The sequence below is a fragment of the Lynx canadensis genome, chromosome X, assembly GCF_007474595.2.
Source record: "Lynx canadensis isolate LIC74 chromosome X, mLynCan4.pri.v2, whole genome shotgun sequence".
NCBI lineage: Eukaryota > Metazoa > Chordata > Mammalia > Carnivora > Felidae > Lynx > Lynx canadensis.
In genome coordinates, this window is record NC_044321.2 from 15,412,146 (window position 1) to 15,438,615 (window position 26,470).

Below are 26,470 nucleotides of genomic sequence, written 5' to 3' on the forward strand. Positions count from 1 at the left end.
AATTTACTACTGTGGTCAGAACAAATATTCATAGCATTAATAAAAGTCACACACACACACACACACACACACACACACACACACACTGTCCTTCTACACAGAGGAGAATAAGACCACGAATCATAAAGCAAACAAAAGGCATTAAGCGTTTGCTGACCAAGTCAACGGTCATGTTCATTTCAACCACTGGAGTAAAATGAAGAAAAACTACATCCATCGTTTCTTCCCAAGACGGGGACTTGCTCTTTTGTAAATACTTACAGGAGTCTGAGAGTGATCATGTGAAAGAGAAATGAGCTCGCAAGCTGGTATAGCATCTAGACAGTTTTCAGATCTTGAGACACATCGTCTATTGCTTACTGAAAGAAACAAGGCTGGCTCCAATAAGCTGCAGTGAAAGAAGTGCACATGGAACAGTCTTTCATGTCTAAATCTTTCTGCCTTTTTTTCATCCTCAAGAGAACTAAGTGTCCAAAAGTTTCCTTTCCAGATTGTTTCTAATGCATGACACCGGGCAAGGTTGCTGGGGGCAAGAGGTGGGTGGAAGTTCCACAGCTGTGGAAGATGATGGCAACTTTGAAAAATTCATTTCACCCGAAAAATGGAAACCATTTCAAAGCCACTGATAAACCTGCATTAGTGGTGCTGCCAATGTCCCATCCCCCAAGCCTACTGGCACGAACATCAAAGCAAAAGATTCAGCACTAAATCGAATTCACCAACATTCCTTAAGCACAGCACGAGTGTAGCTTATTACGATCTGGAAAATTCCACAGAATTTATCAAATTCTAAGTAAAGCTATGGTGCTCGGAAGCGTACCACAGTACACATCACCGACAGCCACAAGTGCGAGGGCTCTGGGTGTGTTGCTGTGGCAACCGTGTACTCGGCAGCAGGACGCCGCCTGCCTCTCGCCAACCCAGAACCAGAGTTGGAAGAAAACAGCCAGCTTCCTGATGGTAACCATCCAGGGAGTCTCAGCACGGCCCATCTCCATCATACACACACGCAGGAGGCTTCCTTTCGGCAGTCTGAAATCATTCCCACCTAACTCCTAGAGGAAAAGCGCACAACCCTTTCCTCTACCGCAGAACCAGTCAACCAACACTCGCAGGCACGAGGCACTGGAGACGAGGACGAGGAGAAGCGAAAGATGAGCCGGGTCCAGGCATGAGGGGCTTTTCGGGGGCGGGCGGCGGGGAACCGAGAAGTGTAGGTCCATTTGAAAAGTCATACAGAGACACATTCCATTGAGAGATCAGTAAGAAAAGAAGCCACAAACTGGAGCGTGAGCCCTTCCAGGAAAGCAGTTCCCACACGGAGGGAGCACCTCAAAGGGGAGAAGGCGAACAGCCCGCACGTGAGGACGCCGACACCCCCAAAAGAGGCGTAAGGAGTCTCAGATGCCAAGCCCTACAACGGACTTTTGGGTACTCTGCACTATGTTGAAATAAAGCAAAAACCGTCGAACATACCTTCTCCACCGGTAGAAAGTCATTCTCTACTTCAATCGACCTTGGTCTTAGTTTTATTGGTTTGTCTTTGAATATATCTCCAAAGCCCACTCCCTTAACTTTCTTCGGCTGGATTGCTGCGGTTGCGACTGTCCCGTTGGCACCTTCGGATTTGGTACTGCTCGAGTCACCCCCATCACTCTCGGAGCCTGTGGTTTCCCTTAAACCTGTCAAGAGTGGGGACGGGGAGAGAAAGAGCTCAGAAATCAGCCATAGCTGTGAAGCACCTCACAGCCAGCCAGGAGCCACCTCTGAAAGTGTTTCTGGGCACAGGATAACCTGCACTGGGACTTTTCATTTAGCGTGTCGAATACGTTGCATTTGGGTGGCTCTGAGTTTTGTTCGATCTCCCCACCCCCAGCCTTTAATTTTAAGAAGTGAATCAAAATTCTTTTTAAAAAATCTAATTTCAAAGCAGATCTCTTTGTAAGCGTGATATTTCACCTCTCTTCAGCCGGAACCTGATTCTAATACAAATTTGTTTTGCCACAGTCTGTGCAATAACAACCCTCCCCACCCTGTCCTCGCCTCCCCACCCAGTCAGTACCACATACTGTACCTCCAATCTCTATGACTCATGGCAATTAGCAATTAGCAATGAAAGTAACATTTCCTGAAGGGAAACTGTAAAGCTAAAAGCCATTTAAACAAATTAGCAATTAAAGAAACCACACAAAATTATGACTGCCAAAGAATTAAATCTCTTTGGATGGTTTCACAAGGAATAAATGCACGCAGGCATGATTCTCTAGGAAAGCATTAAACCAAACTTGACATTGAGACGCTTTCACTGGCGAGATGACTGTGTTTGTTAAAGAGGGAAAGGAAGCTGCCCTCCCGGAGGCCAGAAGCCCCCAAGCCTACTTCTCTTCTTCCCTCCTTTAATACCACCATCTTCCCAAAGCTGAATCCCTTGCTAAAGAAGGACGTTGGGGACACGACACCCTTCCTTTGACCTCTTGCGGCAAGTGTCGGAAGTCATCAAATAGTTATCAGCAAGACAACGTGAACACTTACCTCCCAGATTCTTTTTTCCCCAGGCTCTGCCCACAATCATGCTCCTAAAAGGAAGAGCCTATTTGTTTCCTACTTAATTTCTGAGTGTACATTCTTACTTTGAAAGTCAGTACACCAGTCATGCCATCAAAGGGCGGGATTCAAAGGATATTTTATGGAATACTAGTCTGCCATTCAATTGGTCTCTAAAACCTCCAGCTGTGGAGAATAGTTCCTGAACATTGACTACATGTGCCATGATGACAACGATGCCCTTGATGAAAGCACATCATCAAACTTTGTTCCGTATTAACCGATCGTGCGTTATCTTTCTGTAGGGAAGGTGGCCTCCTAGTACGTAAGAACAAGACACCGAATAATTGCTCACATAAAGCGTTAAAAAATGTCAAAGTCATTCAAATAAATAAGTCTCAGTGCAGGAAGAAACTGTTAAATGAAAACAGATAAAATATAGAAAGGTCATTATAAATTGCTAACAAGTTTCAAAATCAAATCCTTAAAATTAAAACAATGGCTGTGTTTGTTGCTGCTGCTGTTTTTAATAAAATGGTTACTTATAAGCCAAAAAGGAAGGGGGGGGAGGAGGACAATCCTTGGTGTACATTTGAATTAACTCAAGAATAGCATCTGTGAGCAAAAGCGGAGGGCAGGGCGCTGAGAAGCGGCCTACAGCAGTGGGGTCAGCCACAATTTCTAGGACCGGAGCTGAGTGTGCAAACACGGACAACCCCTCTGGATTAGCTACCCGTTCATGTGTTTATCTGTTCATTGTTTTCGGAAATATCCCTGCTGGAGATACAATTTTGGAGTCTAAATATTGTGTCATTCCCCCTTTAACATGTTCTCATTTTGCCGTATGGATTCTTTCTATGTGATAAATGGCTTGCATATTCCTTTCTGGGTTGGAAGGAACCATTTGAGGGTGGAATAAAGAAACAGTTAGTGGCAAGAAACCATCACCATCCTGCCCTCCCCACCAGCAGCACCAGCAGCACCAGCAGCAGAGCAAATGGTTTAGGGCAAGGCTGTGTGAGTTCTTCAGAGAGAGGAATCTGAAGGAGTCTTCTATCATTCCTCATGAGGTAGAACCATAATATCTGCGACCGCTGCCGTTTGGATTTCCCTGAGCTTCTGGTTTCATGGATTTGCTGCCTCCCGGGCTCATCTTAATGACTTTATATTAATCACGGTGAGAAATGCTCTTCGCGTAACACAGGGAGAGGTGGCGCGGTCACTCAACCACGTAAGTACGGACCAGGAAGGAAACACACGGCAGATTTGTCTTCCGGACATTCTGGCAGCCTGCTTCTGTCACTTTTAAGTGGGTAAATTACATAGCTGAATATCTGGGTTGGTGAAATAACTCAGAACCTAGCTCCTTCCCTTTGGAGGGAAAGAAAGGTGACTTTTCGTTTTTATGTCAGTTTGGTGCCGTATCTTTTACCTACCGGTGCTCATCACACACGCTATCCCGTGAAGTATGCCAGATTCATGCTCAGAATGCCAGGCGACACCCACAGGCAGGAGAGCCCAGAGTGTGGGCTGGGGGCTGGGGGCCAGGGACAGTTCACGAAGGGGTCGTTGCTGTTGCACAGTGAGATCAGCACAGGCACTGCGCATGTTCAGAAACGCTTAGAGCAGAGTGCACCAGTATGCCTTCAGACACGTGGCCAGTGGGCTCGTCTGGGTGACCAGGGAATAGACCAATCCTGGTCAAACGCCCGTGGTGAGGTGCAGATGGCACATTGCATGCACAGTAAAGTCATGTTCGCCAAGACCAGGTATCTGTCCCCGGGGGGATGGAAATAAAAATAACTTCACCACAGTCTGAGAAGCACGGTTCTGGCACTCACATGCGAACCTTCTCTTGCATCACTGGTGTATACGTAGGTACGTGCGCGTATGTGTACAGACACACCCTATGTATTTTCTTTGCCATGTGGCGGGCCAGATGACTTAATAAATTACACTTTCATGTAATTTACCTTAACATTCATGCACGGATCAGTTCAGACCTGTGAGTCATTTTTGTTTAAATTTAAAACGCACATGTACAGTGCTGTTCAGTGGCAGGAACTGTTCTAAAGGCTTAACGAAATTGACTCGTTAATCTCATTCACCTCCTTCCCCTCAACTTTTGGCAGCTTTATTTCACAACACAAAAGGCTATACGTTGGTCCTGCCAAAGGAAGTCTGTCGTGTGGTGACTGGCTGTGAGCAAGGCGGAACACCACTTCTGGCATGGACCGTCATGCCAAATTCTCATTTCTTTGAACAGCACAATGAAGAAATGGTTTATTGGTTTCCAATGGCCCACTCAGGAAAAGCAGTAACCACGAGAGGATGACAGCTCCAGGGGAAGCCATCTTACACCGGCTCAGAGGCCCAGAGATACTGGTACAAGTATGTATGCCATGACAAATGCTACCGGTCTCTTCTCTGCACGCATGGTTCATGCACGCATGTTACACACATGGCAGAGGCAGAGGCACAAAGCAAACAAGAAAGCGCCAGGGCTGGTGATGAGAATGCTCCTGTAGCACACACCAAGGAGACAGCACTTATTCAGGCAGATAAGTCCATGTCCTTGGATCAGAAATTCACACGGACACTTGGCAGAAGCATGAGCAGCTCAGGAAAGTGCGGCCGCGTCAAGAACCACGACTACCCGGATCTTAACTTTACAATTGCTTCCTGCTGTTCATTAAGGTCACTCACTGTAATAGCGTCTGTGGCCCTCCGTCTTGCCCGGTGCAGCTCGGTACAGAATTGTCCCTTCAAAGGTAGTCTTTCCTGACAGTGAATGAGAGAAGAGAAGGGGAGAGAAAAACAAGAGGGGGGAAGGGGGAGCAAATGATGGCAAAAGAAGGAAGAGGGAGAGTCTTTAACTGAACTTGCTTTCAGTGAATCCGCTGTAAGAGTTTTATCGGCAAATTAATTAGAGACCATTAGGCAGAATTTATGAAATTTTACAGAATGAGCCCAAAGTCCCCATGCCATGAGCACCCGGAATCGGGGCTTGGCTCTGCAAATGACTGGCATGGAGATTATGCCCAATTTAAACTGGAAGCCATTTCCACATTTTAACGCAAGAACAGGAAAACCTCAATTAACCAGAGGAAATCCAATTCATCATATTCCTTAACGAACTCAGCTGTACAATGCAAACTCCTCTTTGGAGAGTATGGCCCACACATAATACAAATTTAGGCCCATTGTCTTTTATCTTCTACCCCTAGAGCCCTGTGTGATACAAACTGATATCCGTGACCCCAAAATTCTAAAAAAAAAAAGCACAGAGTTCTCTTTAAAGATTTTATGCTTAGTACCTTTCAGCAAGAAAAGGTACTAAAGTGCTAGAGGAGGGTTTTCACCAAAGATGTTTAGAACCAATCGTGGCCTCCATGTAGACGTTAGGGGTTTTCTGCTTAGCACTGAGAGCAGCAGAAAACCCTATTTTTCTTGGAACACCTTGATTGACCTTTTGCCATATCAGTCATGAGACTGTACTGAAGCATGAGGACGTAGGACTCACTCGCTGTCAAATGTCAAATTAGCTCTTTTTCGTTGTTGTTACGAGTAAAGGTTACTGATAGCATAGGACTAGACACACAGCTAAAGCCCAAATCTCTCTGGAATCATGAATAAGTACAGAAAATACACACACACACACTGCCCTAGTTTGAGTGTATACACACACACACACATACACACATACACACACACCTTCCAGAGAATACCATCGGCAGGTGAAATGGTTTGCTAAAGGCAAACTCAATTAATATATGCATCACTTTAAATTATCCAACGAACAGGTTCTCTTATGGCTTACAAGCTAAATATCCAACTGGAGCCCAGTCATACAGCTCACTCATAATCAGCCTGAAGGAGGGAAAGGCAGGCTATGTTTACAGAGAGAGGAACTGAGAGGGAGGGAGCGACTTGTCTCACTTCTTAGAACATTCTTTAGGAAAATGGAAAACCCCAATAAGGAACCACCAAGTCAGCTTCTGGGCCGCGTCGCCCCTGATACATGAAGAGAGCTGTGAGTGATCAGATCAGCGACTGAAATGCCCTCGGGTATGTCCCATTTCCGTGTCCTACAGGCATGGTGGGACACCGTTGCCCTGAAATCTGCCCTTTATGACAAATATGCTCCGTCCAATTAAAGCACAAATTTAGATGTTCACAATCACTGGCTGCATAAGAACCATCCAAAGAAACAATCAAGTGTTCCAAAGGTTCTTGTTAGATTTGCAGTTCTTGAGGACTCTGATGACAAAAGAGTGGAGCAAGTAACAGCCGTTGCTTTCTTTGGGCAAATTTTTACTCCCCTTTGGTCATTAAGGTGATATTACTCCTAAGGAATGTAGATGTTTTGCAATCAAGGCCCTCCCAAAATGAACAGCAAGGGTCCTCTCAGCGTCAGAAAAAGTAAACGTAAGAAGAAGAAATCAGTATTTTGATAAAGTCCCTCCAAATATAACAGAACCTCCCTGCGTTCTTTCCTAGGACCAAGTCTGAGGATCACTGAGGGACACCACAGCTCTGATGTCTCCGAACGGCCAAGTGTTGGTGCAAAACCCCCTGTATGCTGTATGCCTGGGCTGGGACTGAGTGAGGACATACTTGTTCTAACTGAAGAGCAAAAGAGGGACACCTGGGCGGCTCAGCTGATTGAGCATCTGACTCTTGATTTCGGTTCAGGTCATGATCCCAGGATCGTGGGATCAAGCCCTGCATCAGGCTCTTTGCTAAGCATGGAGCCTGCTTGGGATTCTCTCTCTCTCTCTCTCTCTCTCTCTTAAATAAAAAATAATAATAAAATAAAGAGCAAAAGAGATGGGCAATTGGAAGAAAGTTCATGAATATAAGTGCTGTTTACTCTATTGGGAGAAATCCTCTAGCATCACTATTAAATATTAATACTTAAATATTTTGCAGAAAACGCTGCAAAAAGGAAGAATTTTAGAATTTCAACACAAAATCGTACGCTTATCATAGCATTTAATTTTGCCTGAAACTGTTCTGTCAACTTGTTAATTGCCCTTCACTGTTAACAGAAGATCATACACAAAACAAATACCATCTAATATTAAAAAGAACAGAAAATACAAAACAAAAAAGAACAATCTGTTTCTTACAACTAATGAAATACGATATTTGTGTATCATGAAAGCGGTGTGCCCCAAGTTTTAAAAGGCTGTCTCCATCTTTGTCTTAGCTTCACAAGTCACTAAAGCATCAGAATCTAACATTCCCAATTAAGGAATTAGGAAAACAACAAAGTCAATTCAAACTGAAATCTCATGGCTGTTAATGGTTATAGAATGGAAATGCAAACTTTCTCCCTCTGAAAATTATGGAAAATAATTGAAAATGTTTCTGTAGCTAAACAATGTCTCTTTAAAGAAAATTAACAGGAATACTTTTTAGTTTTACAACAATTACTTTAGAATCTGAGAAATTCAGTAATATTAAAAAAGATGTTAGAAACAAGAAAATATATGTTTATGCCTTAAATATGAAGCAAAATTTGTCTGAAAATGAGATCGGACAATAGTAAGATCTGGATTTGCCCCTCAGCCCAAATAAGTCATGGATTCAGGATATTCTCTGATTACAATTTAATACAATAGAATTTCTGACTAGCTACATTTTACATTATTTAGTCAATACTAGCACATGCAAAGCAGAAAATGAAAAGGTAATTAATCCTGATCCGTGATAAGCAGAAGAAATAAGCTAAACTCCACTACAATTTGAAATTTGTCAGACGCTCTGTGAAAGGGGAAACTGCAGGCCAGAATAAAGGCAATACCAAAGTGTGTGTGGAAAGCCTGCGTGTGACTGCGGCCGTGTCACTCATAAGCCATGCCACACCCAGGACTTTGTTTCACTAGACTTTAGTGTTCTTATCTGACACCAGGCCAGAAGATGGCTAAATTCCTTTCCATCCCTGACATAAGATCCTGCCTGCACTATTATTACAACTACTGGGATGTTTTATTTTGTAAAAACCTAATTTACTCAAATTTTTTTCTCCATTGGTCTGCTACATGGGAGCCCACTTCATTCTTTTAAAACGTTCCTTGTTGGTGTCACTTTGCAAGCCCTGACAGATCCGGGTGATAATCATCAGTGGCTGCTAACATTCAACAAGAAAGACAGCCGGACCTTATGAGCCTCCATATAGATGACCCATCACCATCTATGAAGTTTGGGGGAAAAAATGTTTTATATTAATTATCAACTTATAGGAACACAGAGTCAATGATATAGCAGAGGTGAAATCGGCAAAGACTTACAGTGGGAAGTTAATGGACAAAGGACATCAGTTTGTTCAGTAAAAAATTACAAGGAAAAAAGGAGAGATGGAGAGGAATCTATAGGTTTAGAAAGACTTGAAACATAATCTGATTATAATCAGACACAAATTACAATGCATGTACCTCCTTCGCATGCACATTCAAACTAACAAATTGTACTAAAAATAAAAGATCCTGAGGGGAAGCGGACACTGACTGCACCTGTAATTCCACTGAGGAACTGCCATTATTTATTTATTTATTTATTTATTTATTTATTTATTTATTTATTTTTGGTGCGATAGGGTATTTTAAGGCACCTTCTTATTGATACATATTGAAATATTTATGGATAAAATTACATGATATCTGGAGTTTGCTTCAGAATAATATGGGGGAAGATCGTGCAGTGGTATAAATAGAATCAAGTGGCCAAAGGCCGATAGCTGCTGAAGCTGGGTGATGAGCATTCAGGGGTTCATTACACTATTCTCTTGACTTGTACGTATGTTAGAAATTCTCTATAATAACAAGTTTATAAAAATATCTGAAAAAGTACCTTTAATGTTTCGTAAATCCTATAAAATATAACAGTGTTTTCAAATTTAAATATGCAGCAAGTTTTTGCTACTACATAGCTATGAATTTTCTTATCTGAGGTAAAAGGTTTAAACCAACATATCAACCAACCCAATTGCTGTAACTCTTTCCTTGACAGATTAGATTACCCTGAACAAAGATCTAAAGTTCCGAGATTTTCATAAGCAACCACCATATATAAAAATACATCAGGGTAAAAGAAAAGCAAGTTCAAGCACCTTGCACCTGTCATTCAAAGATGAAAATGCCGTCTTCGAGTGACAAAGGATTCAGCAAGAGCTTACTGAACCCCTGCCATGTGTCAAGCTGTCCGGGCACACTTCCGCATAAATACAATGCAAGGTCTCTTCTATCACATTCATCACTGGTTGACAAAACTCAACTTAATAACTATGCTCAAATACTTTCTGGAAATAGAAATATGAAGAGTACAAATACCAAATAATTATGTACACATATAGAGGTGTGTGTGTGTGTGTGTGTATGTGTGCGCAAGATAGAGATATACAAGGACACAATGTACACAAAGTTGTATTCATATGCACCAGGACATAGATTTTGTCTGTCTTAAAAAACCTCACCATGATGTCTGGTAGCATTTAAATTAACAGGATTTTTAGGATGCGACCAGCCTCTCTAAAAATTACCAAAATGGCACAAACATTAGGAATATTAAGTGGGCTGTCCTAACACAGACCTTGATTAAATACAGCTTAGCTCATACCAGAGTAAAAACCTAGATGTCTCTTGTGCATTAGCTATACCTTTGTCTTTCTCGGTTTTATAATAAAAGTAAATAGGCATTTACTATAGTCACACAAGATATTATCTCTGGGGAAAACTGGGTGATGGGTATGTGAGATCTCTCTGTACAGTTCTGGGTTGTTGTTTTTTTTCGCAACTTCCTGTGATTCTGTAATTATTTTAAAATTTAAAAAGTTAAAATAAAGCACATTGAAACTACTGATGCCATTCTCTGGCAGTAGAGAACAAGTAGGATCATTCTAAAGCTAAAGGTTCCACTTAAACAAATCCTCCCAGTATACATAACTTCTGTGTGTGATCTGATCTACATTTTATACATTTTACCATCTGATACACATTTTATCATCAGAGTGTAAACAGCTACTAAAAAACCTATGAGAACACTGAGAGATGCTCTTTCTCTTTCAGGGGATTGCTTCAAGGCAGCAAGCCACAGGGACGTTATCATCACATCTGCTTTTCTATGAAGTCCTTTGTGACCACCATTGTCCCCACATCCCGATGGGACTGGTCTCTCCACCTTTGTATACCATTTTCCTCAGCCACCCATGGAGCACATGGGGCACCTCCCTGAACTGGTTTCTGTACCCAGTTTCTATAATGTGAGCTGACTGAAGGCAGGGACCCCATCTGATTTGTCTCTGCATATCTTCAGTGTCGTGTGCAGTGTCTTAGTAATAACAGGGGCTCAGTAAAGGTTGGATGTATGAGGAATAGAAGAAAATGAGGAAGAAAGGAAAAAAGGAAGGGAGGAAGGAAGGGAGGAAGGGAGGAAGGGAGGAAGGAAGGAAGGAAGGAAGGAAGGAAGGAAGGAAGGAGAAAAGATGGATAGATATGGGCGGACAGATGGAGAGATGGAGAGATGGGCCCTCTTGTCCTAACTGTACATACTGGAAGATTGCCAAAGCTCTGTAGTTCTTTCAGAAGCATCCATCCTTGTTAGGAGACCATGCCTCTTCAGGGACCTCACAACCCCCTCAACATGGGACAGAATCTGAGGTAACTAAATGTGGCTGCTGAAATTTGGGGCTCTCCTAGTCCTGAAATGGAGGGCTTTCAACTGAATGAGTGTTGGGGAGAAAAGTCTCTCCAAGAGAAACAGCCCCTGCCAAGTATGTGAAGGAAGGCTAGGTGACCAGTAGAGACCATTCCACTGAGTCTCCTAACTTCCTACCCCAGAAATTCCAGCACCATGTGTTTGGGGCTGAGGGAGTCAGGCAGGATCAAAAGTCCATATTATTAAATCAGAGCAGGAGGAGACAGTTATTTCAGTAATTCCAAAAATACAAAAGGCATTACTTCTCTGACCCTTCAGCTCTGAAAGCATAGCTAACAATGGCAGGATACCGAGAGGTCAAGGGTCTCCCAAACAGGTTGTCCGATACCTCTCCAGATCTCTTTTTCTGCCTCAGCCAAGGAGTCCCAAAGTAATTTAAACATGCAGAGACCGCGCTTCAGTGAGCAGGGTACCAAATGGTATGCAGCAGCCTCAATATATAAACTGGTTACATCCCGGGCTTTATCAGGATTAACAATGAAAGTGACCGTTTACGGACAGCCTTATATGGGCGAGGTGTTTATGTACATAATTGCCATTAGAACTCATAACACACTCCCCCATGGAAATAATGGTATAATGATCCGATTTGGTCCTCCCTCTTAGAAAGCCCATTTAATCTACAACATCCTTGAGGTACAGTATTGTTATTGTAGGACCCAATTACCAGGTACAACTGGGAAGCAGAGAATCACCTGACCCCAAGCCAGAGAAGGCAGCAGGAGCTGCAAGATGCTTCATTTGCTCCAAAATCACCTCCCATCTTTCCTACCACAGACCCTAGGATGGAACGGAGTTCAGGGGTGGGGTGGAGTGGGGTCCCTGGCTCTGGCAGTGGAAGGAAAGGGTATAGCTGAAGCCTATGAGCCAACCAGCCAGATCTGCTGTTTCTATGAATGACAGGCCATAGGAGCCCACGCTACTGAGAGACCAAGGGAAGAAGGTCACTCGAGCACTTCTCCAGAAGTGGCTTTACCTCCAAATCGGGAACCTGTCCATCGTGCTACTGGTTAAATAAAAGAGACACAACTAACTTGGGAGCACCACTCAAGTCAGATTTTCCCAAATGGAAAAGAAAGACGTTTTAGTATTATTTTGACAGCACTGGGTTTAAAAGGGGAGTCTGCCACCCCAGGGAGTGGCCCACCACTATGACACAGTCGAGCCGCTTACGACATTCACACCATGACCTTGGCTCAAGACGGCACATGAGATACACAGACGCCCACGTAGGAAGTTGGGTTAGCGACTGGGAGAACAAAGCTTCCCGGTCCTGACCTTTTGCTCCATGAGCTGGAAAGGGTAGCAGAGAAGCTGGAGGGAGGAGAGCTTCAGGCCCTGGAGAAAGAAAGACCTGGAGTTCGTTCTCACCATCGCAGAAAGACACGCATGCTCACCCAAGGTGGGGCTGGACTCTCCGCTGTCTTGTCATACTTGTAAGAAACCTGGCATGCAGTCGTCCCGAGCACAGCCCTTCTCACCACCAGCGGGTTTTGTGTGTGTGGGTGTGCCATTTTTCTCCAAGTTGCTCAAGGGACGGTGAGAAATACAGTCTCGTTTGGTTCATTTAAAAAATAACTATCAACTTGCAGGGAGTGACACTTTAGAAGTGTATGGAAGCACAGTAATGGGAGCCAGAGGGGAATAGGACCACGGCATGAAGGCTGACGGTCACTCATCCAGAGATGCACAGTGTGCATCTGCACACTCACAAAGGTGTGCAGTTCACACCTTTACAATGATAACCTACTAAACCACAGGGGTTAAGGCAGCATAACCAAGAGTGTACTCGTGAGCTTCTGTCACTGTCACTCGGCACAGGCTACAGAACAGAGGGGTGGCTGGAGCAGCACCTGTGGGTGCCCACACTCCCTTCCTGCATCGGGGGCTTCCTTACTTGACTTGGAGAGCTGCTCATCCTGGGAAATGCCCAGGTCATCCGATTCCCCCGACAGCTCCTTGATGAAGTTGGAAGGAAACATTCCAGTCTTTCCATTGAGAACGCCTTCCCACCATCCTTCTTCTACCTGCACAGATGCAAACACAAGAACAGAGATGCAGGACTCAGGTTAGACACTGTGGTTCCCAGTCTTCTCTCCTACCTGTATGGTGCACAACGCAGAGCCCACACAGGGAGAGCAGAAGGACCCAGAGTTTACAAGTTAACAGGGAATGAGATCACCAACCTCATGGAGTCTTGAGATTCAGACTCGGGGCGGGGGGCTGAGCCTGGGGCCCATAAACACAAGTGGAAAATAACTAACACTTCGTTTTTGCTAACCTCAAACTAAAATTTGGCATTTCCTTTGCTTACAAAATGTAGGTAACACAGTAAGAGTAGACGGACCTGTGACTGGTCACCAAACAACTCATGGACATATTCATATCGCATCACAGATGGTGTGGGTATCTCAAGATATCATTTTCACCCATCAGTACTATGAAGTGGTGATAGTTACCAACCTGCTGGGGACCTTGTTATTTAATGTGTTCGTAGGGAATTATATATTAATTAAGATAAGAAGTTAAACTTAGATTATCATATCAAAATTTGTTTCAAAAATAGCTTGATAGCTACTGCAATGGTTCCCTTTATAATCGTAGGCTTCATTTTATGCATTTCAAACCATTATTTAACAACTGACCATGGCTTCCCCAGACTACCCAAATTAACTAGATGGCCTAACGAAATCAATTGACAAGCCCTGAGCTACAAACTCAATTGGAAGGGAGAACTCCCTGCAGGTTTCTGAAGGGTTGTAGATAACCCTGAGAAGAACCGCAACTGGGTGAAGAGAGACAGGGAGGGCGGCCAGACTGGAGTCCTCTGGCTGGGAGAGTGAGGCCGGATCTGGGGGAGCAGTGACAGTGCAGAAGGCAGGTATGGATTGGAAGGCCCTCTGAGGTATGAGCTGGTCTTGAGACACCAGTTCGCTGGGACGATCAAGAGGAAGGTAAAAAGTCATTCCAAGATTTCATGATGGAGCCACTAAGAGAACAGCAAGATGGCTTCTTGGAGGAAAGTGACAGAACATTCTGAGAAGAAGCAGGCATTAAGTTACTTGTGTGGGCGATATAACAGAAAGAGACCCTGAACCTTTGGAATTTTTTTTTTACCACATGCATATATCACCAATTCAAACTGACAAATACAATTTAACAGCTAAAACAATTAAAACAAAAAAGATAAGGGATATTAGAGTCAAAAGTCCAGTTCAAATCCTACTGAAGCTTAGCAGTTGTCTGACCTCATTCAAATTTCCTACCAAACCAAACCCTGAGTTCCTATCTATACAATGGGGATAATGAATACACTCATTCAGTGTTAAAGACAAATGTATTACGACTCTACACTAAGGGCTAGGGACACAGAACTGTACAGGGCATCGCTGTTTTTTCCCTCAAGCAGTTGACACTGTCGAAGGGAGAGAGGGCACGTGATCGAAAGAGGGGAGAGGACTGGTGTGACAAAAAGCTAGTAATGGGCAGTGGATAGATGGGAAAATGCCATGACTCAGCACAAACCAGACTGGTTACACAAAGTCGAGCTCACTGAGATTTGGGATGCTACAGGAAGCCTTTGAGAAAAAAAAAATCAAAATTAAGGTTGGCCTTGAAGAGGATGAATGATAGATGTAAGTAGGAGAAGGGGGTGCGTGAGACACTCCAGAAAGGGGGGAGCTGACAGGACCTGTGCAGTGGAGACAACGAGAATGCTGTTTGGAGCATTTGTTAGGGAACTCATGAAATACAGACTTGCACAGTGGCGATTATATCTGCGTGATCACAGAAATCTTCGGGAAAGCATCCAGACATCCATGTACAACTGTCCCAGTGACTATTCAATACCAAATCGTGGCATTTAACAGCATTTCAGTTGAAACCATTCCATGTTACTATGCCAACTCAACTGATATGTGTTATTCTTTCAAGGAGCTTTTTATAGGATTAGGATGGTTGGGAAAATTCGCCATGAGCCTGAATATAAATAGTCACCGGATTTATAGCGGGGGTCCTTTGTACTTGTCCTGAATAAGAAACCATAAAACGACCTTCTTTCTCCCAGAATCACAGGGCAGGAGGAAAAACCGAGGGCACAGACCACAAAGGAGCAGTCCCTAGCGTAATCCCCGACAGACAGCGCAGGGCAGCCGGGCCAACTCCATTCATTTCGGTTTGACAGTATCTAAAACAGTTCCGTTCCCAGTAAAAGGCGGCTCCAGCCTGAGATCCCTGAAGGAAGTACTCCTGATGTGTGGGATTGGTCAGCCGCCTGCTGGGAAAACAGGGGTGTCTTCACCTCACCACACGCCCAGATGCCTGTATCCATGTCACGGCACAGTCTGAGAGGAGTGGCCAAGAGGGAAAGAGCAGAGGTCTATCATTAGCCACGCAGGCAGGGAGCGGAGGGGCAATAAAACCACCGCTCACTGCCTGGGGGGTACACTCCCCATCACTGGCGCCGTGGCAGTGGGGGCGGGGCGGGTTGCCCGGCCCCTGGACCGGTGAGAGTCGTTCAGTGCTATTTCTTCCCTTACCCTGCTGCTTTAGTTGCAAGATCCAGGCTAGAGACGGGGTGAGGGGTGGGGGGTAAAAATGATCCTCGCCCTCCGACCATTCCTCTTCAGCAGTATTCTCGAGTTCAACCTCCCATATTGAGATGAGGACACTGAAGCCCAGAGTGATTACATTCATTCCGTCAGTCAAAGAGTAGAGCACAGTACCTCACACTTTGAATGAATAAACGAACAAAATGCCGGGAAATCATTCGAGGAAACCCGCCATGGGGGTCTATGAAGCCCCGGTTCGCCGACCAAAGGACCTGCGCTACTGTGAGGGGCAAAAGGGACAAAAACTGTGGGACGTGTCTTTTGGACATGGGACATGACTGTGTTAGCCACTGTTCTTAATTAAGTGCCGCCGGGCCCAAGTGTGTGTGCCCCTCTCTATCCGACCAATATTTCATAAGCTCCCAGCCCGCGCTGCCCTAGGACCTTGGGGCAGATTCAGTGGTGAACAAAACAAAGACACTGTGCTGGAGAAGCAACAAAGAAGGGAACATACAGACCCTGTGCACCCCCCACTTAGAACCCAAGCTTGCTTATGTTTGTTTGTCTATTTAAAAGAAAGAAATGTAGAAATGTGTCCCTTGGCAATAAAGTGTAGATTGTGGATGTTACCGAGGGCTTATAATTTCTGCCCCAAGGAGAGTAACGAAGGGGAGCCGATACCCACCTTCTCCGACACTAACACACATATCAATGGCCTTCTGCAGGCCTTGGCTCTAGGCTGAGAACAACGCCCACCCCGTGTCCCTGTGACCGACCCAGCCAGCTCCGGAGCCCACGGCTATGTCCCGAGAGCCAACCCCATCTTCGGCCCGGAGCTGGGAACAGGGTGGCTGGCTCCTGGCAGTGTTTGAGAAAGAAACTTCAATGGTTTGTGCTGGGGGCCCTGCAATCCCCACGTCTTCACAATCACCAGCCTCTAAGGGGGTTCGCTGCCCAAGGAGGCCACTTCGAGCTTTTAGCCCTGTTGGAAGCTGGGGAAGTGGCGGGGTGACTTTCAGCACTTCCAGCCAATTTTATACACATTATCTACATGCGTAAGGCACCAAAGAGGATGCCTGCGAATACAAAGATGACCATGCGGTCTGGGGTACACAGCTATTCAAGAAGAGTTTCCGCTTACCAGCGTTCAAGTTTGACCTGTCGACCGTACTGAGAAAGGGACGTGCTTTAAAGTCTACCTCAGGGTGCCGCTTAGGGGCTGCTATGGCTTTTTACATGCATGTAACCCTTCGTAGCCCACAGCTGGGTGAGAAGAACGCTGGAGGGGTAAGGGTGTGGGAGTCACAGGGGAGGGAGAGGCACACAGGCAAATGAGGTCAGCTCCATCGTTCCAAGAGCCGTTTTACCGTTCTTTCCAGGAAGGAAAACGGAAGAGTCAAGCTTTAAGGAAAGGCCCACACCTTAACATGACTAAACACTTCCTCAAAATTTGTTCTGACTTCATAGGTTATATGAATCTATTTCCTCTAGGCTTTCCAATTTGTGGGTGAATAATGGCTCATAATAGTCTCTATCTATCCCTTGTATTGCTGTGTTATCGGTTGTAACCTCTCCTCTTTCATTTCTGATTTTGAGTCCTCTTCTTTCCTGGGGGAGTCTAGCAAATGATGTCTATTTTGTTTATCTTTTCAGAAGATCAACTCTTAGTGTCACTGATCTTTCCCATTATCTTTTTAGACTCCATTTCATTATTTACGCTCTGATCTTTGTGTTCGCCTTCCTTCTTCCAAACTTTCACTTCATTTGTTCTCTTCCTAGTTCTTTGAAGGTATTATGCTAAGTGAAATAAGTCAAAGAAAGACTAATTCTATATGATCTCATATGTGGAATCTAAAAAAAAACCCACAAACTCATGGATACAGAGAACAGACTGGTGGCTGGCACAGGCAGGGGCTGGGGGTATGTGAAATAGATGAAGGTGGGCAAAGTGTACAAAATTTTAGTTATAAGACAAATAAATCCCAGGGATGTAATGTGGAGCGTGGTGCCTATAGTTAACAGTAGCATATTACATATTTGAAAGCTGATAAGAGAATAGATCTTAAAAATTCTCATCATGGGAAAAAAAAATTGTAACTACCTGTGGTGATGGATGTTAAATAAATCCATTGCTGTAATCACGTCGAAATATACACTACACATGTATCAAATCATTACCTTGCATGCCTAAAACTAATACAATGCTCTACATTAATTATATCTCAACATTTATTCAGAAATAATTAAGTGAGAATTTCCACACTGGCCCTTTCTCCTATCTTTTTTTTTTTTTTTTTTTTTTTTTTTTTTTTTTTGGGACAGAGAGAGACAGAGCATGAACGGGGGAGGGGCAGAGAGAGGGAGACACAGAATCGGAAACAGGCTCCAGGCTCTGAGCCATCAGCCCAGAGCCTGACGCGGGGCTCGAACTCACGGACCGCGAGATCGTGACCTGGCTGAAGTCGGACGCTTAACCGACTGCGCCACCCAGGCGCCCTTTTCTCCTATCTTTGAGAGGTAAGGAAAAGTATTTTGAAGATGTTTAAAACACTAGAAAAATATTTGGAGAGTTTTAAAGTTTTTTTTTTAACTGAGGTATAATTCGTATGATGCACACATTGTAACAGTACCAGTAAATCGGTCTTCACAAGTGTATACACCTGTGTCACCCTCACCTCTATCAACATACGGAAAATTTCCATCACTCCAGAAGATTCCCTTGTGCCCGTTCCTGGTCAATCCACCTCCACAAGCAACCACTCATCTGATTTCTATCACCTGATTGATTTTACCTTCTCTAGAACTTCATGTGAATGTTCTAACGCACAGTTTTGCCTTTTGAACATTGCTGAAAAAAATACGAAGTGTTTCTAGAAAACACCTTTTTCTATGAGTGGAATTAGTGAAAAAATATTTTTAAAGGAACCACTCCCTGAAGGCATAAATACCTACATTATTTTCCTTTTTAGTTGCTTTAAATAACCATCCCTGTTGATTGGGAGACATAGAAAGCTGGTTATGCCAAATATAAACAACTGTTATCTACGTCCTAAATGCCTGGGCCCGTCCCCGCTCCCCCACCCCCACACTCCTGTGTAGTGCATTGTCAAATTATCTCTTTCTGGCAAGGCCACAACGTTCCATATACATAGGAAGGTGATTTTTTATCCCCTCGTTCTTCTGAGAAGAAGCCTATTACACATGAAAGGGCCCCCTCAAAAGAGAAATCTGCAGAGTAATTCAAAGGGAAATGATTTAAGAAGACGGACAACTTCTATTTAAGACTTCGGCAAACTCTGCCCAATGAGACAGAGCAACAACCATGATGTTCCTCACAGTGGAAAGGGCCTTTGCGGACATCCTTCAGCAAAACTTGACAGTCCTATCCTTCAAAACAGCTACGGGCTTGACTACAGGCCTTCAAATTCCTAAATGACTCTATGCTAAGACCTTACTATCACTCTAGCTTGAAAATATGGGCAAAGAGTAAATTAAGCCAGTAAGATAACCTTTCTGATGAATCAAGATCTTGAAGTCTGGTGTCCTGTCACTATTCCCAGGTGAGAAAATTGTCTGTGGGAATGTGTCAGTTTTAGAAAATCTATATGTAATAAACCTTGATTTATTTTTAATGTTTATTTATTTTTGAGAGAGAGAGAGAGCATGAGCAGAGGAGGGGCAGAGAGAGAGACACAGAATCCGAGGCAGGCTCCAGGCTCTGAGCTGTCAGCCCAGAGCTGGATGCGGGGCCCGAACTCCCGAACTGCGAGATCATGACCTGAGCCGAAGTCGGACACTTAAACAACTGAGCCACCCAGGCACCCCTGTAAGAAACCTTTAAATGGGGGTACCCCTTTAAAATTTCAGTGTGGGAGGCACCGTCACTTTTATGTCATCCACATTTGACCACATCGGCCAGCTTCTGCTTCCTATACTCCACACGTGTGCTGGGAGGTTCACAGGTCATTCTGGACTCCAGAGCAAGGCTCTACGAATATCCCATCCTCCGTATTCCAGACTAGCCCAGCACCTTACACAATACACCCTGTGCTTGCTGAATTAATCCAAATACTTTTCACCTTCCACGTGCCCCATTGTTGAAATTCCTCCTGTTCTAGGAAGCATCTTCTCCACTCTCAGTGAGTGGAGAAGTTGTTAAATCTTTCTCATCTGTCAATGCCATCCTTTACCACTGTAGTACCATCCTGGGTCATTAGTTAGCTTCTTAGCTGTATGTGTCTTACCCTCCCTGACGATACTGAGCATGTGTCGAGGCAGAGATTCTGTTCAATAAATCTTTGAATCCCTGTCTGTCACAGAGTATAAGCACTCAAATATGTGATAAATCCCATAGCTGTGTAAACCTCTTATAAATACATTTAAACTTGCAAACATGTTGCTTTTATACAGCTGTAGCCTGTTTTGTGTGCTGATGATTCTAATATAATCACATTTTGTTCTAATCATGGCTTCCCTCACCTTAATATGCTCTATCATCTCTGCACATTACATAATCAGTCATGTCCACCCAAAGTTATTGGGAGAAATGAGCGAAGAGCAGCCTAAGCTCTTTGGGTCCTCGAATTTTAATCAACAAATTTTTATATTAATGTTATCGTTTTTTTTGAAAACACAACAAACCCTTCTAAAGCAAGGGGTGCGTTAATGGGTAAGAATTTAGGTATGCTTTGATCACCTATTAATTAATCCACTTTTAAATGAACTTGCTTTCGAGGCACCTGGGTGGCTCAGTTGGTTAAGTGTCTGACTGACTTCGGCTCAGGTCATGATCTCACGGTTCATGGGTTCGAGACCCGTGTCAGGCTCTGTGCTGACAACTCAGAGCCTGGCACATGCTTCGGATTCTGTGTCTTCCTCTCTCTCTGCCCCTCCACTGCTCATGCTCTGGCTCTCTTGGTCTCTCCAAAATGAATAAAAATGTAAAAAAAAATAATAATTAAATGAATTTCCTTTCTCATGGGCAAGCATAAAACAAAAGGCATCTTTCTTCATATGCAAGTCTTCAAAGTTCTTACACCAAAAATGAAATGAGGATTACCTGCTATTTTGGGTCCCTGGACCCAGTTCCAGTTGTGGGGGGGGTTGGGGGGGGAGTGAGGTTTCCCCACACCAACAAGCGATTCTGCAGACATGAGCCCAGGGTTCTACCATTTAACTCAATTCTGACCCTATCTCCCCAGAGACAGCTTCATACCCCACAGGTGAAGAGCTCAGTCCTACAAGATCACGCTCTTCCCTGTTCCCAACGTCAGACGCCAGTTTCAAATCCAGCTTGTCACCTGTACTTCTGACCCACTGGCTATAAATCAGAAGTTCCCATGACGCCCACCTCAGGGTCAATTAATTTCCTAGAGCGGATCCCAGAACTCAGGGAAACATTGTACTTAGCAGATCACAGACTTAATGTAAAAGGATCTAACTCAGGAACAGCTGGATGGAAGAGCTGCACAGGGCAAGGCACGGAGGAAAGCGCGTGGAGCTTCCGTACCCTCTCCAGACACCGCTCTCCACGCACCTCCCATGTTCACCAGCCTAGAAGCTCTCTGAATCTGTCCTTTGCGGGTTTTTTGGAGGCTTCATTACACACGCATGATTGATTAATTCACCGGCCACAGGCAAGGGATTCAACCTCCAGCCCCTCTCCCCTCCCCAAGGTCAGTGGGTGGGACTGAGAGTTGCAACCTTCTCATCACACACATTGGCTCCACTGGCAGCCAGCCCCAGTGCTTAGGTCTTTCAAAAGTTACTTCATTAACATAACAAAAGACACCTTTATCACTCTTTTAGGAAATGTCAAGAGTGTAACATAACAAAAGACACCTTTATCACTCTTTTAGGAAATGTCAAGAGTGTTAGGGGCTCTGTGACAGAAATGAAAGGCCAGATATACATATTTCGTCTTATAATTCACACTATCATAAATGCCCATCCATACCCACAAAGGTTGTCTGATTTACAAAGTTCTGAAGAATTTGAACAGCCTGTTTAACGCTAGCTGAGAGAAGCAACCTCAGCTGTGGGTGCAAGAAGATGCCTAACTTTGGGGCACCTGGGTCACTCAGTCCATTGAGCTCCTGACTCTTAATTTCAGCTCAGGTCATGATCCCAGGGTTGTGGGATCAAGCGTAGGGCTGGGACTGAGCATGGAACCTGCTTGAGAGGCTAGCGCTCTCTCTCTCTCTCTCTCTCTCTCTCTCTCTCACCCTCACCCCCCTCTGCCCCCCATTCCCCACTGAGCTCTCTCTCGCTCTCTCTCTCACCCTCGCCCCCCCATCCCCCACTTGTGCTCTCTGTCTCTCAAATTTAAAAAAATGCCTAAGTTTCTTGCAAGTCCAAGTTAGCATTTCTGCAAACTATAAGGCCAGGTTGGGGCCCAGAGCCCTCAAATGCCATTTCTCCTGATGAGCTTGTCTATATGCCATCTCTGGTCTTAGAATTAGAATTTCACCTGTATTTATTAGTCCCCTCCACTCTGGACAAAAATGACGCAAGTGTGCATTTACAGTGATTTCCTCAAAAATATCTATACCCAAGAACTCAGTCTGCTCTTTTCCCTTTCGAACTGGAAGCCCAGGTCCTTTTAGGTTCGCAGAGATGGATCTAATGATGAGAGCAGAACCAAAGTCTAGCCAGGAGGCAGAGGCATGTTAAGTGCTCTCTGGAGCAAGGTGACTCTGCCAGGTGCACTCAGCCCGGACAACCCTGCTTTTTCCCCACTCCGTCCAGGCTGAGCATTCCGGGCTGGCAGTCAACTCCTGCCAGAGGAGGGTCAGGCTGTGTCTACCCACCTGCCTAAGCCCATTGCGCTGACTGCTAGCCCACCATTCAGTCACACACACTGCTCAAAAATACCTAAGTGTGAAGAGAAAGTGAGTGGTGACAGGGATAATGGCAAACAATCTGAAAGTTAAAAAAACCAAACTGCCAAATCAGGTGTGGACGAGATAACTAGAAGAGAGTGGGGGCAGTGGGCTGTAGAATGTTAGTAGGAGTGTTGTCAATCCATTTAAAAATAAAAGAAGGAAATCATGAGGATGCACTATGGATGCAGACAGGCTAGAACTCAAACCAGCAAACCCATATTTAAGGAAAACACCTTGGCCCTATGAGCCAGATGACAAATGGCAGATTAATGCACATTTTTTTTTATTTTAAGGTAAAATTATATAAGATATATATTACTTACCTTAATCAAATTAATTGTGTTAATAAGATATATATCTAATTTAATTTATATCTATAAAATATCATGTTTTAAGATTCTCTACTTGATTCAACCTTTTTCAAAAAACCAGTCCAGGGATGCCTGGGTGGCTCAGTCGGTTGAGCCTGACTTCAGCTCAGGTCATGATCTCACAGTTTGTGGGTTCAAGCCCTGCATCGGGCTCACTGCTGTCAGCACGGAGCCTGCTTTGGATCCTCTGTCCCTTTTTCTCTCTGCCCCTCACCTGCTTGCTCTCTCTCTCTCTCTCTCTCAAAAATAAATAAAACATTTAAAAAAAAAAAAACAGCAGTCCCTACCTCCAAAAACAAAATCTGAGTTGTCTTGGTTTTTTTTTTCCTTTGGGGTAAGAAGGTGTGTGTGTATTTGTGTGTGTGTGTGTGTGTGTGTGTGTGTGTGTGTGTGTGTGTGTGTATAGCTTTGCAATACTGTAAAATCAATTAATCAATCAATAAGAATATAACATATTTATATGCACATACACGACATCATCTGTTCTATTTTTACTGATGAAGGGATTGATTGATTCTATAGTATCGCAAAGCTAATACTAGGGCCCTACCTCAATCTGTTCCTGTCAGTGAAGAGCTTTTATTTATTTGCGATGTTTAGCTTTCAGTAGAATGAGAGAGTAACTATCCACTGACATTTATACATCCATTATAAAAAGGCATAGTTTATATTATACAGTGACAAGGGCCAAAAATCTGCAGTATTACAAGTAAAATGGAATAATGGGGAATTTAATTTTTGATCATATAATTTTTTAAATATGGTTTAGGGGTGCATGGGTGGCTCAGTCAGTTGAGTGTCTGACTCTTGATTTTGGCTCAGGTCATGATCCCAGGGTTGTGGGATCAAGCCCCATGTCACACTCCATGCTGACTGTGAAGCCTGCTTGGGATTCTCTCTCTCTCTCTCTCTCTCTCGCTCTCGCTCTCTCTCTCGCTCTCTCTCCCTCTGTCCCTCCTCCCCCAGCTCATGCCCTCTCTCTCTCTAAAAAAAAAAATAATAAACTAATTTTAAAAAAGTAAAAAATAGGGGTACCTAGGTGGCTCAGTGGGTTGTGCGTCTGACTTCAGCTCAGATCATGATCTCACGGTTCATGGGTTTGAGCCCCACATCGGGGTCTGTGCTGCCAGCTCAGAGCCTGGAGCCTGCTTAGGATTCTGTGTCTCCCTCTCTCTCTGCCCCTCCCCACTCACGCTCTTTCTCTGTCTCTCAAAAATAAACATTAAAAATGTGTTTAATAAAAAATAAAATATGGTTTAAAAGGCCAACCTTTACATTTTGTTTTACATAACTATCATAGGCTACATATTTTTCCTTTTTCCGATTTGCAGCAAGCCCTTCATGAAGCCGAGCAATGGAAGGGCAGTGAGTGAACAGGAGACTAGCGCCAAAGGTGCGAAGGGCACCCTGTGTCATCTAGGCGAGAAGAGGAACACCTGCAATCCCTCCTCTCCTTCAGCGATCCACACCTGCCTTCCCTACAGCCAACAGGCAGGTGAGGGTGGGCACGACTTCCCAGAAAGCTGTTAATGATTCTCCTTATCTTGATTTGTATTTCTTAAAACATTATTGCAACACTAAAGAACAAACCATCTTCTGTGACACAAGCATTTTTCTTTAACCAACAGTCTTTAAAAAAAAATTTTTTTAACATTTATTCATTTTTGAGAGAGAGAGACAGAGCACGAGCAGGGGAGGGGCAGAGAGAGAGATGCACACAGAATCTGAAGCAGGCTCCGGGCTGTCAGTACAGAGCCCGACTCGGGGCTCGAACTCACTGCGAGATCATGACCTGAACTGAAGTCAGACGCTCAACCCACTGAGCCACCCAGGCATTTTCAATTATTGTTCCCTTTCAGTCTTTGATCACATGCATGGAGATATATTTTACACAGCTGTGTCCTAGTGTATGTAAGTTTGTGTCCTGATCTATTCATTTATTTTGTAAAAGAATCTTTTCATACTTCCATTTACTTATTCAGCAAGCATTTATTAAAGTACATATCAGGTTTCAGGCACTATTCCAGTACCATGTATAGAAAGATCGATCAAAACCAGATCCCTGCTGTTGAAAAGCTCTCAGGTTAGCGGAATTTAACAGAAAATCACAACACAGTACTGTAATAAATAAAGATTTAAAGGCCTCTTGGGTTTACCATCTCAATCAATGTCTTCACAATCTTCTAGCTGGATAATATCACTTAATTCACATAACTATTCCCTCTCTTGATTATTTTTCATCATCACAAGCAATTATGCGTTTCACATATTTTTTTTTTTTCTGTTAACCATTTTCTTTGGATAAATTCCCGGGAGTGAGATTACTGGCTCAAAGGTTGTTAATTCAGATTTTAACAGCTCTTGCCATACCTTGCTAAATAGCTTCATATTAGGATCAGAAATATGCACAAAGTCACCACTTCTCAGTATTAGCCACAGTCTTACCGCTAAGTATTTTCTCGAGATTGTCAAAAGCAGGAACCCATTATTGTCTTAATTTGCATTTATTTCATTAATAGCAGTGTGGAACAGTTTCTCATGGTAAAGAGTTTTCTTTCCCCTTGTGGGCTTTGGGTCTATGACACAATTATCTACCATTTATCATTGTTACAGTACCTTCTTAATATATTTTCATATATGATATATATAATAACTTTTTATGATCGTTTCTTGCAAAATGTTTTGTCTGTTGTTTTTTTTTTTTTTTTAGCTAAACTCGCTGCAAATTATACCAAAATTTTAATTCTTTTTTTTTTTTAATTAGTCACACTGTTCATTATTTCTCTTGGAATTTCTTCCATGGGTTTGGTCTTAAGAAATGTGTCCCTTGGGGAGCCCGGGTGGCTCAGTCAGTTAAGCATCTGACTTTGGCTCAGGTCATGATTTCAAAGTGGGTGAGTCTGAGCCCCACGCCAGGCTCTCTGCTGTCAGCCCAGAGCCTGCTTCCAATCCTCAGTCTCCCTGTCTCTCTGCTCCTCCCCCGCTCTCCCTCTCTCTCTCAAAAATAAACATTAAAAAAAAAAAAGGAAAAAGGAATGTGTCCCTTTCACCATTGGCATAAACCTTCTCCTCTGTTGCCCGTTCCTGTTTTGCTCATTCATCTTTCAACAAACGGCTCCCGTGTGCCCGACTTGGCAACAGGGATACAAAATGGTGAACGAATGACACATGAATACAAATTCTCCAAAAAGTGGGAGATAGGCACACGTGCTTACTTTGTGTCCTCCAGGTGCCATACTGGGAGTCCCGGTAACTGATTCTCTAGAGACAGGTATCTTTGTTTGATGCCCTATTTACTATTTATGATTCTGTTAGTGCGGGTGTAAACTGGCAGAAAAGCAAAAGTGATGAGAATGATTCTGTTCAGATAGCAATGAAAATAAATCTTGACTGCCAGAGATAC

General features: G+C 43.8%; 1 protein-coding gene across 4 annotated transcripts in view; it reads right to left on the minus strand.

Annotated features, from left to right (window-relative positions):
• SH3KBP1 (SH3 domain containing kinase binding protein 1) overlaps positions 1–26,470 on the minus strand; it is a 334,711-nt gene that overhangs the window by 134,916 nt on the left and 173,325 nt on the right. For all 4 annotated transcript variants that reach the window (XM_030304713.1, XM_030304716.1, XM_030304714.1 and 1 more), the window contains 2 exons: positions 13,160–13,289; positions 1,477–1,682 (listed from right to left, as the gene is read on the minus strand). In XM_030304713.1, coding sequence (XP_030160573.1) covers positions 1,477–1,682; positions 13,160–13,289 — 336 coding nt within the window. The remainder of the gene's footprint in view (positions 1–1,476; positions 1,683–13,159; positions 13,290–26,470) is intronic.